The sequence below is a fragment of the Podarcis gaigeae genome (genome assembly GCF_964106915.1).
Source record: "Podarcis gaigeae genome assembly, chromosome: 5".
In the NCBI taxonomy this organism is placed as follows: domain Eukaryota; kingdom Metazoa; phylum Chordata; class Lepidosauria; order Squamata; family Lacertidae; genus Podarcis; species Podarcis gaigeae.
Window position 1 is genome coordinate 6,498,350 of NC_139681.1, and position 15,145 is coordinate 6,513,494.

Here is a 15,145-nt window from a genome sequence, read left to right on the forward strand (position 1 = left end):
TCAGAAGGTCGGCGGTTCGAATCCCCGCGACGGGGTGAGCTCCCATTGCCCAGTCCCTGCTCCTGCCAACCTAGCAGTTCGAAAGCACATCAAAGTGCAAGTAGATAAATAGGTACCGCTCCGGCGGGAAGGTAAATGGTGTTTCTGTGTGCTGCTCTGGTTCACCAGAAGCGGCTTAGTCATGCTGGCCACATGACCCAGAAGCTGTACGCCGGCTCCATCGGCTAATAAAGCAAGATGAGCGCAGCAACCCCAGAGTTGGCCACAACTGGACCTAATGGTCAGGGGTCCCTTTACCTTTAATCCATGCCAAATAAACTATTAATCTACATTTTTTACAGCAATCTCTCATATTGGAGTCTTTTAACTGCTTTAAACCATCAACTGAAACTAGAAGCACATTAACAGTGTAATCAGAAATGGGATTCAGAGAAGAAGAAAGGAATCAAATCCACAACCACATATATTTGAAAGAGGTCTCCGCGTGTGTTCGGAGTGGGGAAATCTCAATTTCTTATTGCTCTGTCTTCAGGGTGCTGTTGTAAAGCGGCCAAGAATCATGCCTCTTAGGAGAGCTGCAGGGTTTGGATCCCAAAGATCCTAAACTGCTCCCACCCTGCCCCCAAATGCCCCATTTCAGGATTTTCTGCTTGCTACCAGTGATGGAAAAACCAGCAGCAGTAGCTTTCTGTCTGCCTTGGGCAAAGCTGGACAGAACCTCCATAACTGTTGGTGCTTTTTTCTGCCAGCAGAGATCACTGGAGAGACAAGTACCGTATATGCAATGCCAATCTCCTCCACCCATCACCATTGGGGTTTAAGATTGCACTATACTGTATAAGGCCATATCCTGCAGACACTTAGACACAAATCCAATTAAAGTCAAAGGGACCTATAGCCGAGTAAACATTTATAGGTTTCCAGTGTTAATTAGTGAGATTTGATTATTCTTTTAAATTCTGTGTAGGGAGCCAGGGAAAGCACCTCACGAGCATTTGACACCGTAACATTGTTTTGTACTTTTCTAAACTACTAGGTGGGACGTGGGTGGCGCTGTGGTCTAAACCACAGAGGCTAGGGCTTGCTGAAGGTCAGTGGTTCAAATCCCCTCGATGGGGTGAGCTCCTGTTGCTTGGTCCCAGCTCCTGCCAACCTAGCAGTTTGAAAGCACGTCAAAGTGCAAGTAGATAAATAGGTACCGCTCCAGTGGGAAGGTAAATGGCATTTCCGTGTGCTGCTCTGATTCGCCAGAAGCGGCTTAGTCTTGCTGGCCACATGACCTGGAAAAACTGTCTGTGGACAAACGTCGGCTCCCTCGGCCAGTAAAGCGAGATGAGCACCACAACCCCAGAGTTGTCTGAGACTGGACTTAATGGTCAGGGGTCTCTTTACCTTTTTAAACTACTAGGACTTTATATAATCCCTAGTAAATTGTTTGCATGAAAATTTTTTTAGAGATTGTTCTGAAAAACACTTCCTTGCCAGCAGCACAGCTCCGAAGAAGTTACACAATATTCTTGTTTAAAGCACAATTTCCTGTCCCCAAACAAACGTTTCCGACCCACTATTGCTGCAAAGAGCAATAGTTTGTGATGTATCCTCTCTCTGTCTGTGTCAGGTGGGAGGCCAAAGCAGCTGATGCACAAGAGAGTTCTGGGGAAATGTCTCCTCCATTTATCTCTGTGGCCAGATGTGGCTGAGGCTCCTGGAACACACAGAGCCTGAGCATTGGCAGCTGGTCAAAAGTTTGTTGCTCCTTGATAGCACACTCATTGCAGCAGACGTCATGGGCGGATCCCGCAAACAGTTCCACAGCAATAATCAGAACGCCTCCTATCCTTGCTTAGCCTCCTGAGCAGTGCGGTGTCTCATGCAACTATCTCAAGATAAATATTTCAAATGCTCTTAGATTATTATTATTATTATTTTCACATGATACTTAGGAAATATCCTAACCATGCTCCACCATGTCATTGTGGTAATGTCATTAACTTTGGGGAGCAATTTTGTGGCTAAGCTAGAAGCTACACAGCCCACAATACGGATAGGGGGAAACCACCTCAGGCACGGACCATATTTGTCCTTTTTAAATTGCTCTTAAAAGCACAGCATTTCAATATTGTACAATAAATGATGATGGTTTAGACACCAGGTTGGTCAACACTTTTCCGGGCAAACCCTCTAATTGCCTTTATGTGCATGCCTCTTTCCAATAGAAACAGAAGACTCTGTATAATTCAGATTTATTTGCAGAGACTTAAACAATAAAAATACGCTTATTTGTTCAGCAGACCTAATTCCCACTTCGGATCACGGGATCCATCTTAAATATCATATGGCAGCGTTTCCAAGTCATTTAACACTCATATCATTTGCAGGAAGGCATTTAATATTCCAATTTACTGCTTTGCTCCCCAGAGGCTACCTGTAACGGAACGTATTTGGTCAGATGACTCTGAATTCAGAGGCACACAAAGGACACGCTTGAAGCCCACACAGCTCCCCGTGTGTGTGGAGGAAAGCCTAGAGCAAGGCCGGGTGGCATCTAGCCAAGGCAAACCGCGGTCAGTCTAAACACAGCGCAGCACAAACACCACATTCTGACACTTATTTGCTACTGGGGAGTACCTTTCAAGCGCTGAAGTCTTTCAAGTGAGTTTGATATACACCAAGCCCAGCAGGAATGGTACATGTATCGTGACCAGGGGTGCAACTACAAAGAGCAATTAAAGAGTAAGGCGGACAGGCAGAGATTCCTTCGAGACCGTCGTTCCAAAAGCCAGACCTATAAATCTGCCCTGGGGGACTGAAATAGGTAGGGTGGCTGCCAAAAGACTGGGGCACCCACAGATCCCACGGGGATCACTAGGGAGGCAAAGGAGCTCAGAATAGTAGTTTACCTTTTATAGTAATTAAAATATGCTGCTCCGTAGCGATGGCCCATAATGATAAGCTTGGGAGAGAAGCTTATCAGAAACAGACAGACTCTTCTGCAAAACCGTAAACAGAACCTGCAATTTCTCCCTGCACGTCACTAACCACAGCCCAAGGAGGACCAGGGGCTGCCAAAGCTGATCAGAGGATATGCTCCTATGTTTGTTTACTCACTCGAAAAAGCGGCAAGCGTTTGTGCAGAAGGAGAAGCCGCAGGAATGAAATTAGTGTTCCTCTTCGGCAGCTTTGACATGAAATGCAGAGCATCGTTCTTACAGCATTTACAAGTGTTCCAAATGTTTTGCTATAGAGGCTGTGGTTCAAATCTCAGCTCTGCCATGAACTAGAGGTTCACTAAGTGCTGGGCTGCTTCTGAAAACATCGGCCGCGCACCTTCTTTTGTTATCCAAAATATCATGCCATGACACCAATTCCCAGCCCTGCAAACACTGCAGCTGGTGAAGTGATTTAGGACTGAGGAACTATGAGCAGGATGGTCTCCTGTCCCATGTACTGCTATAGGGCAAAAGAGACCCTCGGATCATAGCTGTCAACCGTCCCTTATTTGGCGGGAAACTCCCTTATCCCAGCGCCGTGTCCCGCTGCTGTTCCTTATTGATGATGTCCCTTAAATTTTCTGGGTTTCATACTCGCCCGGCTCGGGGGGGGGGGGGAAGCAGCGGCTAGGGGTCCTCCGCCACAAGAGAGAGAGTGCACATGAGCTACCACATCTCCATCTCTCCCTTTCCCCCCTCAGGGGCAAGTCGTGAGAAGACGGGTGGCGATGGGCGGGCAGGCAGCCCCTCTCTTGTGAGACTTCCGCCGCACTGCCAGGGGAAGCTGGAGGTGGCAGCGGTGGCTGAGGAGGCAGTCTGAGGGAGGAGGAAGAGGAGGGGATGGGGAGGGACACAGAAGGGTGGCGCTTCAGTGGCTGCCGTGGTGCCACAAACGCCCCATGCTGGGCTCGCGGGAGGCGTGGGCGAGAGTCTCTCTTCCTCCCTCCCTCTCTCTTGGGCGGGGAAGGGCCGATGGAACTCCTCGCGCCAGGACGACGGCAGCCCCGACGTGCTGCTTAGCATCCCCTCCAACCGGTGCAGCATCTTAATGTAGTGATTTCCCCCTCTGCATCCCTTTCATAACTCTATTTTTATAAATCATTTGTCCATCCATAGTTTACATTTTTACTACAAGTTTTCTGTCAATCCTACCAACGTATGTAACTCTTTACAATAGCTTTTCAACTAAATTATAAACTTTCCCCATTCTTTATTAAAGAGGTCCTCTTCCTGGTTTCTAATTCTGCCTGTAAGCTTTGCCATCTGGACGTCGTTCATCAGTTTTGTCTGCCACTCTTCTTTGGTTGGAGTTGTAGACCCTTAGGGTCATGTAGTCCAACCCCCTGCAAAACACAATCAGTGGCAGCCAAAGAAGCATGGCTTCATGAGTGCCGGATTTCTGCATAAACTAAGCCAAAATTCCTTATTCTGGCTGCTGATCCCTTATTTTCGAGGCTGCTGGTCCCTTATTTTCAAATCTGTAAGTTGACAGCTATGCCTCGGATATTGTAGGATTCCAGCTCCCATCATCCCTGGCAAGATCTGGAGGGCCACAAAGGATGGGATAAACTGCAGAACTGCTGCTTTGGACCAGTAGCCGTGATGGGTGGACCCACACCATGCCCACATGTAGAGCTCATGGCTTTAGCCAAAGAATCCTGGGCATTGTAGTCTGCTAAGGGTGCCGGGGATTGTGGCCTTGCTACACTTCCCAGGATGCTTTCAGGGAAGTCATATGCTTTGAATATGTAATGAAAATGTGGTATGGATCTGCCCAATAACTGCTATGTTATTTAGTTCCAGCCTTAACCAGAGATGCTGACTTCTCTGTCTCTGCTGAGCCACAATATAGGGAAAATAATGCTGATTTACCTTACAGGATCATTGGGAAAATACTGAGAAAGTTTGCACTCTCACTTCACTCACTCTAAAAGTGCAATGCTAAGCAAGAACAAAGAGGCACATAAGCAAACTGCACTGGTTTGGATGGTCAACAGCTTCAGCCATGGGAAAACTAGGCTGCCTGTAGATTAATTTATTGGAAGTCCAGCCTTAGTGGGTGATTTAAATGCTCTTTCCCACCTCCCATAAATAACTTAACATCCATTGTCTGGGATAGCCATCAATACACAAACCAATATGCTTTTGAATTACTATGCTCGTGGAAAAAGTAGAAATCGATGACAGAGGGACAAAAAAAATACTTTAATTACATCAAAATATAATTATAGTCTCAGTTATTGCAATGTAATATATTCAAATCAAAAGTTTTCTCACGCAAGCATCTGGTTCCCATATTGCATGGTTTCAGGCTGTTGACAGCTAAGTAAGGAGATTGCCATCACCACAGATACCCATGAGTTCAGTTTTCTGTTAGGCATTGTTGAGAAAGTTGCGTCTCATCAGAGCGTTACGGCTTTTGTACGTACGGAACATTATTCAAGCTTCTAAGATTAAGGCTGCAATGATACGCACGGGAGAAAATCCTACTGCTCTCAGTGGGACTTACCTCTGAGTTGACATGCATACGATTGTGCTGCAAGGCTGTGATCCTCTACACACTTAAGCCCCATTAAATGGAATGGGATGTATCTCTGAGTCAACCTGCACAGGCCGGGGTGGTGGGGTGGCAATCACTTGGGGCTGAGCTCGGGGTTTAGAACAGGACCTGATGCTTCTATTATGACAAATGGTATTCAGTGGACACCTAATGGTGGAGGGGAAAATCTACATGAACATTAGAGCCAGAGATGAAAAGCATCCACTGTTCCCTTATTTTTGAGGGAAGGGATCACATTGAAAGGGACCAAAAAAGTAATTAATCCTCAATGTACGGCTCTCAATAAGATCTATTTGCCTTCTGTGACTTCATCAATTGCTGATTGGCTAGGATACTCTATGTGGTCAATCTAAGAAGCGTTGCCTTCACTCTAAATGCCTTCAGTGATGTCTGCATGTAGATAAATATGAATGTTCCTTATGTTCCTTAATCGTGTCCTCCTCACAGAGGGCACGTGTTGCGGTGAGATCAACGTGACTGACCCAAGGTTGTGGGTGGGGTCGTTTGGATAGCCACAACGCCCAATTGGTGTTCCCTCATTGCTGGGTTCAATTTAGCCAATGGGAAAGAAGGCAAACAGTTCAAGGGACCTATTTATACCCATGCACGTGTCGTAGAGCTTCCTCTTTTCGCTTGTGCATCAGAACACCCACCCACCTCCCCCTATATTTAGGGTTTTTTCAGCAATTGTCCTTGCTATGCCGTCATGCATTGTCTGTCATTGGGACAGGGGCACGGTAGGAATTTCCCCACTTGGCTGATTGGCTGTTGCCATTTGTTTCACCTGCAAATCATCACAACTTGTAAGATTGCGGATAGGAACTGGTTAAAGGTGGATAGGGATGCGGAGCTCTGCCGATCCCTATGTGAAGGGTATTCCATTAAAGGAATCCAAGGACTCAACTTGGTTTGGTCAACCCCCGAAAAGGGGTTGTGCCCGTGCTTGTGTCCAGGGGAGCATCTGGGGAGTGAACAGAGTCTGTTCCCGGGCTTTTCACCTGCCTCAGGTGTTCACCCTTGGCTGACCTATGATAGAGCTCTGGGTCAGTGCTACCTGCAAGGGTGTAGGGAGCCAGTCAAACCAGAGCCTATGCAACCATTCACTTTTCTGTAATCAATAAAGTTGTGGCCTAAATTCTGCCAAAAACCAAAACTAAAATTTGAGTCAAATGTGTCTTTATTTATTGGGGAGGACTCAGGATCTGAACATGCAACTGATTTGATCACTCTATGAAGGAGTGGGGAAACTCTAATCAATTAGGAGTATTACACTGGGGATATTTGCAAATTCTGCTTGTGTGCCTGTGTGCTTGTGTATGAATTTTATCACAAAGTGGAAAAAAAAACACATATATTATATCACAAAATGTGTATTTAAATAGTATTTTAGCTCAATGCACGCATTTCTAACTATATCTTATTTGAAAATGTGTCTTGTGGAGGACTACATGAAGGATACAACATCTGCACATGTATTCATCTTGAAAGACACTTCATGTTTGCTAATTTTTAAAAAAATTCTCAATAAAGTTTGTTTTTTAAAAAAGTACCTTGTAAATGTAAAAGTACCTTTCGCTTTGTTTTTTTAAATGAGAACTGTGTGAAATCTAAAGGATAATTATGTTCCAATCTACTCATGAATCTGGGAGGTGAGACTGAGGCCACCCTGCCTTGGAACTCACAGAAATATTATTCCACAAACACCCTTATACAGTAAGGTACTTGTGCAAACCAGGGCTTTCAATTTGGGCCAAAGGGAAGCAATGGTGCTAAAAGTATCTTTTAAATATATTCCAGCTTCTGCTATATGAAAGGTTATGCTTCAGGAGCCTTAGTTTTGATTATTGACTGTGGGAGGTTCATCATTACAAACTTTGAGAAGACTGAGCTCTGGGAACAGACGATGCGGGAAACACTCCCAGGGTGTGAGCATGAACGCACACATGTTGGCAATGTTTCTAAATTGTTTCTGTAAAACTCTGAGAGCCTACTGTAGAGGGTCAAACTTTTTGGCTGAAAAAACCTGCACAATAGGTATAATTGAGATGAGAACTTGGGCTAAGTGAAGACTGCCTTTGCTTGGACGTGGTTGTCATAACACAAGATGGAAGAAGAGATGTTGCCATTTGCTTACATTCCAGCTAGATGGGGGCAGAAGTCCAATCGATATTTGTCATGTTATATTACTGTACAAGAGGCCATGCGTGCTGACAAATCCAGTTTATTAAAAGCAAACCACGTTAACTGTGGGAGGGGAAGCTATTAAATCCTTCTGATGGTGCATGACAAACAATGTTCGCTCTTTGTCCAACGAAAGCAGGAACAGAGTGGCTGAAACGAACACACATATATCCTCTTATAAACTGACCTTCTTTACATTTTTGTTTAAATCAACCAGGCTGAGCAGAAAAATGTGGTCCTTAGCGCCGAGAAGCAGCCGGCCCCTTTCCTCGTCGAGCAGCACAGTTCGGAAGTCCAGCCCCTCCGCCGAGCCCAGGAATGGAACACAGCTGTTAGAAAGCAGCAAGTCTGTGAGAGAACGAAGAAAACCTTTATCACCAAAAATGTATACACACGGCTCATTGGTGTCTTCTGTAAATATATGCACCCAACACGCTCTTCACTGGTTAAGATAACAGGAGCATGCAACATTTCTTGCTATAGGACAGTGGGGTGGAGGGTAGCACACCAGAGCTGTGTGTGTCTCTTCCTTCATCTGGGGCTCCTGAACCAAGTTCAAGGTGATGAACAGCTTGGAACCAGTGGGCTTGTGGAGTTCTCCTACCCCAATGTGACCCCACTTGACTGCTCTGATGGGTGCAATTGGCACTGGTGTATCTGCCACATGATATTCGTTCCACATCTGTAAGATATTAATATCAATATATCATCAATATATCAATAATGAAATGAGGCAGGGACTTTTGTTCTACTCTTTCTAGCTCCCTCCCGCTAAGAATATTTTTGTTTAAACAAGCCTATCCAGACATGTAGAAGTTACATGCTTTTAGATTTTGTTTTTTAGCTTGCAGTTGATATGAATTAGTTTTGAATGCTTCTCAAATACCTGCTTTAACAATATTTTATTGACAATTTTAATGTTTTCTTTTATTGCAAACCCCTTTTAGGTTTTATTACCATCAAGAAATATATATATATATATATAATATATATTTGCTTTCGTAGATTTTCACGGGTACAGGAATGCAGGTTTTGGTGTCCTCGGGTGTCTTCCCGTGTAAAAGTTGGGGTGTCTAGGCGACGTTTCGACGAGGTCTCACTCGTCATCTTCAAGCCGAAAGCACCAGCCTGAAGATGACGAGTGAGACCTCGTCGAAACGTCGCCTAGACACCCCAACTTTTACACGGGAAGACACCCGAGGACACCAAAACCTGCATATAATATATATATATATATATATGTGTGTGTGTGTGTGTGTGTGGGTTAAATAAAAGAAAGCAAATGAATAATGTAGATTAGGATGTAGATTAGGATGTAGAATAATGTAGATTAGACTGTGGATTTGAGCAACCTGAGAGGGAACTCAGTGCTGCAACTACCCAGCCAACTGCACAGTTTTGGATTAATTTCCTTTCCTGAATGCTACATTGCTTGCATGAGCCATCAAATGTCCATGTGTTTAGCAAATAATGCAACTGTTTGATTCATGAAGGCAACAACTTTTAAAAACATATTGAGCAATGGTCATGTTTCAGTGATCTATGCACCCGAACACCATGTACACATGTAAATGTTTTATACCTTTCCAATACAGAGATCTCCCTGGCCTTGCTCCTTATCCCAGGCATTGTGTTAATCAACACAAGAAGTAAGGTAGAAGAAGAAGAAGAGTTTGGATTTGATATCCCGCTTTATCACTACCCAAAGGAGTCTCAAAGCGGCTAACATTCTCCTTTCCCTTCCTCCCCCACAGCAAACACTCTGTGAGGTGAGTGGGGCTGAGAGACTTCAAAGAAGTGTGACTAGCCCAAGGTCACTCAGCAGCTGCATGTGGAGGAGCGGAGACGCGAACCCGGTTCCCCAGATTACGAATCTACCACTCTTAACCACTACACCACAAGGTGTTTTTGTTTTTTTTGTGGTAGCAGCCTAGAGGGTTGGGAGAGGCCAATGAGAACTCTTTTATTCCAGTGGGCATTGCATTTCTGTCGTTCTACTTGAGATTTTTCTGGGAGCAACCTTGTTAGTTCCTTGTTTTGAGAGTTCCTTGTTTTTTCTCTTTGCAACTGTATCATATCTATTATTGTTAGTGACTGTAATGGTTTTTTATGAATGTTTGCAGCCACATCCTAAATTCATGGCAGAGTGACAGGCTGTTATTTACTTTTTACAGGGTCAAACACGATCCAAACATTAACTCTTGTGCTCTGCAATAAATCATTTGATTAATCTGTTAAGTAGAATTATTTTTTAAATGGACATTTACCATTTATATTTTTGAATCTATAACTGTGTATGATAATGCTGATATTGTTTGGAATGTTCTATGTGTGACTTTATATACGAGATGTCAAAAGTAAACAAAAGTAAACATCTCCTTTAAATGAAGTTGTGCTTATTGTAAGCCAGCTTGAACAGTCCCTAGAGTCATGCTTGTGGGACGTGTTTTTGTTTTAATAAACAAATATACAAGCAAATTCATAAATAAGACAAACTGGGAACAAAAGGCAAATGCTTTGGACAAAATGTACGTGTGTGTTAGTGTCCTCACAAGTCTTTCTCAGCCAATTTCGCCCACAAAGCGTGTTCTCCCTAACAGAGAGCACATGTTGCGGTTGGGGGAACAGGCCACCCTGCCGTGACTAGGCAGATTTGGTGAGGAACCCAAGCCTTTAAGTGGTTAATTGGGTTGCTGGGGGTTTTTGATTGTTGCCAATTTGGAGGAGGGGTCAGAGGCTTTAAATATAGGGGCCAGACGTTGGGCGTCCTCTTGGCCGTTTTGCACCGGATCACCCGCCCTCCCTCCCTTTTATTAGGGTGGTTTTTTCTTGCTCGCTTGACCTTGCTATGCCTGTCATGGGGTTGCCTGCTTTTGGGGCAGGGGCCTGGTAGGAATTTTGCCATTTGGCTGATTGGCTGGTGCCACTTGGTTTTTGCCTACTGCGTAGCAAATCGTCACAACTTGTAAGGTTGGCGGTTAGGCATTGGTTAAATTGGTGCTTGGAGGGGTAAGTGCCTATCCCTCCAAATGATGCGGAAAGGGAATTCCGTTAAAGGAATCCAGGGGCTTGCCATTCTTTTCGTCCTTGTCCGTGGCGTCGGACTTGGGCCGTGCAAGCCCCACAGGAACATGAGGGTGAGAAGTGAGGGTCTGATTCCCAGCTTCATTTCTCACCCAATACTTGTTTCCCACGCTGGCTTCCGTTGGTGTCCGGAAGGCCAGCTCTGTCCTTGAGGGCAAGGACAGATAGTCCTCACATTTTTTGTATTTTGAATAAAGTTGTGGCCAAAATTATGCCAAAAACCTTAAACAAAAATTGATGTGTGAAGTGTGAATTTTTGGGGGGTGGCATTGTGGGACTCAACACGCAACAGCGGAGAACCCCAGTACAACTGCCATAATTCAGTGCAGTCAAAGGGCCTCCTCTCATGTGTAACAAAATAAAAAAATTCCTTCCAGTAGCACCTTAGAGACCAACTAAGTTTGTTATTGGTATGAGCTTTTGTGTGCATGAACACTTCTTCTTTTGTGTATAGTTTGCCTGTCCTCTCCACAAATCATTCTGTCTCTGTCTCAAATTCTGCCCTACTTTGCCTCCAGAGCAAAGGCAGCCACAGAACTGGTGGAAAATCCAGGGCTGACATTGGAGTGCGCACCTTGCTGCCAGAAATCTCTGTCGCAAACAGCGCCCCAGCAGAAGACCAGAAGCTGGCACTGAGGAGACAAATCTCTCAAGTCTCTGGTTTCCTGCTGGGCATAGCTGTCAACTTTCGGATTTGAAAATAAGGGATCAGCAGCCGCACCTATCCCGGAGACAGTCTACGGGATATCTAACAATCCGGGATAGCAGCGGGAAACGGCACTGAAATAAGGGAATTTTCCGCCAAAAAAGGGAAGGTTGACAGCTATGCTGCTGGGCTAACAGTTTCCTAAAGAGCTCCACTGAGTCAGCTCCAACACTAGGGCCATCTATTATTATTATTACTTCAAGAATAAATAACAATATCGTTTACAAGGAAATAAAAGCCGGCAACAAATTAAAAAGAATACCGTAAATCCAACAGACCTATCTGTAATACACAGCAATACAGAGTGAAACAACTACATTAAAACATCCATATTTTAAATATATAGTAAATAAGTCCATGGGAACACCATAACAATTGAGAAAGAGTGGGAAACTCAAGTCAAGACTTTGGAGAAATGTTTGTCTAAGCCGTGTTACTTCCAAGAGCTGGTTGAATGCTAATAGTGATGGCGCTTTTCATATTTGAGCAGGAGGATCATCTCACACCCACATGAGCGCCCCCCATGGAAAAGTTTGCTTCCATCTTACTACAAGTTGATAATCATCAGGCCAGGACAAAGTCAAACAAGACACAAGATCTACCCACCCGGGAAGAATGGCAGATGAAGGTGATGGACTACATGGAACTGGCGGAAATGACTGGCAGAATCCGAGACCAGGGAGAAGAGTCGGTGGAAGAAGATTGGAAGAAATTTAAAGATTATCTACAGAAATATTGTAAAATTAAGGAATGTTAGAAAGATGTTGGAATGAAGTTACATGGCTTTAGCAGAAATGTTATAAAGATTTAAGTATGATAGACTGTAATTGGATTAAAGGAAAAATAATGTTAGAATTGGTTAAGTTAAATGATAGGACAGAAGTTTGAGGAAGATGGAAAGGATTTGCTGAAACAATTAATTGAAGTGGAATACAGAAGGAGGGAGGTGTGAGGAGGTCGCTGAAAAAAGTAAAAGAAAGGTATTAACATTGAAAGTATAGGTTGTGTTTTCTTTTTCTTTTTTCTTTTTTTAAATTGTTTTTGTTTTATGTTTATGTAATATTTTTATTTTTGTATTGTATTGTATGATTTTGTCATGTTTAACTTTTTTTCTTTTTCCTTTCTGTAACTTTTAAAACTTTAATAAATATTATTTTTTTTAAAAAAAAAAAAGTCAAACAAGTTAGCTAACGTTCAGTTTTCAGCCCTAAAGTGGTTGAGACCAATGGCAGTAATTTACAGAGCTGGCCAGTGTGAAGGCCAGCTCAGAGTCCTGACATTTAAAACAAATCTGGTTGTTTTGTTTTGTTTTGTTTTGTTTTAAGCAATGCGAAACTAATGTCGAGTTGGCAGACAGTGCAGTAGAGAGGGGAGGGACATGGTTAACAGTGCTAGGATTTCAATGCTGTTATCAGGTATAATTTGCAGCGGTTTGGTTTGTGCACAGGAAAAGATTAATGAACCTCTACAGGGTAGTGTATTTCAACAAACCCATTGCTGTTTTAGCCTCCAGTCGCTCTCCTGGGCACAGACGCTGATTCATATCAAATCATGTCAGGCTCTGTGATGTAGACAAATGAGGATGGGAAAGAAACCAACTCATTTTCACTTACAAACTAAAACGTAATGGTTGAATCTTGGCATGGGGTGGATCGTCTGTGGGTCCAGCTTTCATACTTCTTGAAATGACCCAAAGCCTACTATTTCCTTCTCATCAACAATATTTGGAATGAATGAGCAGTATACACCATTATTGGAATACAGCTATTTCAGGCTTACAAGAAATGGAAGGAAATGCTTTTCAGACATGCATTCCAGAAGACTCTTGCATTGCTTTGTCTTTAGACGGACAATGCAAATGCCAAGGAATAGTGCACAGTTAAAATGAATGAGCTGAATGATGGAGGAATAAAGTCCAGATCCACATTTCCTTCTGCTCAGTACAATCACCCTGAAGACCTTTGAGAAGCACATAGCAGTTCTGCTTCATTGTGACCTGAAGTCCGCAATCATGGCGATCATGAAAAGACAAATCAGAAAGGTGGCATGCAATATTTTGTAACCGGCCAAGTGAAGAGCGATGCCTATGGTTTAACTTGCCATTTTGGGATATCCTCTCCTTCTTTGTATGTTGGTTTGTTTAGCCTAGTTCCCTCAAACACCCAAATATTGGGATATGGTTGTGTCTCTTTTTAGAACATAGCTCTACAACCAGGATCCAAAGGCTAACTACAGGTATGCACCAGGGCTTACCCAAGTTCCTTTGAATGAATGCATCCCCTGCCATTTTGAACAGCAAAGCTCCAGCCCACATAATAAACTGCTGTGGAAACTCCTTTCAGATTCCAAAGTGGTTTGTTATATGGCACCCAGTGGGGCAGAACAGCTGTTAGCACAAGCTAATATTCACTTTGGGCACACACAGCTAGTTGTGTGCTTTGTTGTAACCCAGACAATGTTCGATGTTTCCAGACAAAACTGCAGCTCAGTGAAACTTGGGTATATGTATAGATTTATGACCCAAACATCCATTTCAAGTTAGAAGAACAGATTCTCTCTCTCTCTCTCTCTCTCTCTCTCTCTCTCTCACACACACACACACACACACACACACACACAATTTTAAGGAAAGATGCCAAATACACCTTCACAAGATATCTGAAGCATCATCTATTGAACACAATGATTTAGTCATTTAATTTTTAGGAGACACCTGTGCATGAAACAGCTTGACAATTTAGACAGCCCAGTACTGATTGGATTAAAAAAAAAAAAACCTGGGTCAGCACAACACGTTACATTTTGGGAAAATATCATGGATAGTTTTTGCCCCCTGTTACTCTGACTAATCATTCTTACTAAAAAGAAGGCAGCTTCGTGGAATCATGTTTCCTCTTAAAGTCCAATCTTTTCAGAGAATTTAGAATGAGCCCATAATGACCCAAGTTATCAGGAGATGATTAAGGTCCACTGACATCCAAGGGAAATTGTTCCCTCTTTGGGAAAGCTTGGGCTTTGTATCATTTGCAAAGCATGAGCATCGTCATGTAAGAAATAGAGGCGAGAGCAGAGACCCCCTCGCCTGCTTTAAACAGTCCTTGTTCTGCTGGTTTCAAGCAAATAAATGTGAGCAGAACACAACTTCATCTTGTTTGCTTGGCTGCTTGCTTCAGCAGCAGCCTTCAACCTCTGTTACTCTTCAAGTCAACCCCCAACATGGAGCCCAGTTGCCATTCCTTCTCTTGCAGGGAAACTGGAATCACAGTCACAGAGGGAGGTAAAGATCTCTAGCTATGACGCTTTGTTTTTCAGTACATGTAACTTATAGATATTGATTTGTTATTGGACTTAAAACCCACCTTTCCCCTCACAACAACAAGGTACGTAGGCTAGGTTGAAAGTTGGTGACAAGTTACCCCATTGAGCTTCATCACCAAGTGGGGTTTTGAAGCTGTGTCTCTCCAGTCTTAACCCAACACCTCTACTGCTGTGCTCCTGCATTCAGCAGACTTGATTTTAGTACAATCACAAGATTTAATAATAGGAAAACAATGGCTCAGAGATTCCTCCCTCCCTCAAGTAGTTAAACATCCCACTCTAATCTCCCTGCTTGTTTGAACAAGC

The 15,145-nt window shown here is 43.5% G+C and overlaps 1 protein-coding gene across 1 annotated transcript in view; it reads right to left on the reverse strand.

Moving 5' to 3' along the window:
• SEMA3D (semaphorin 3D) overlaps positions 1-15,145 on the reverse strand; it is a 174,388-nt gene that overhangs the window by 95,261 nt on the left and 63,982 nt on the right. The window contains exon 3 of the mRNA XM_083738746.1: positions 7,919-8,079. Within this exon, the coding sequence (XP_083594872.1) occupies positions 7,919-8,079 (161 nt within the window). The remainder of the gene's footprint in view (positions 1-7,918; positions 8,080-15,145) is intronic.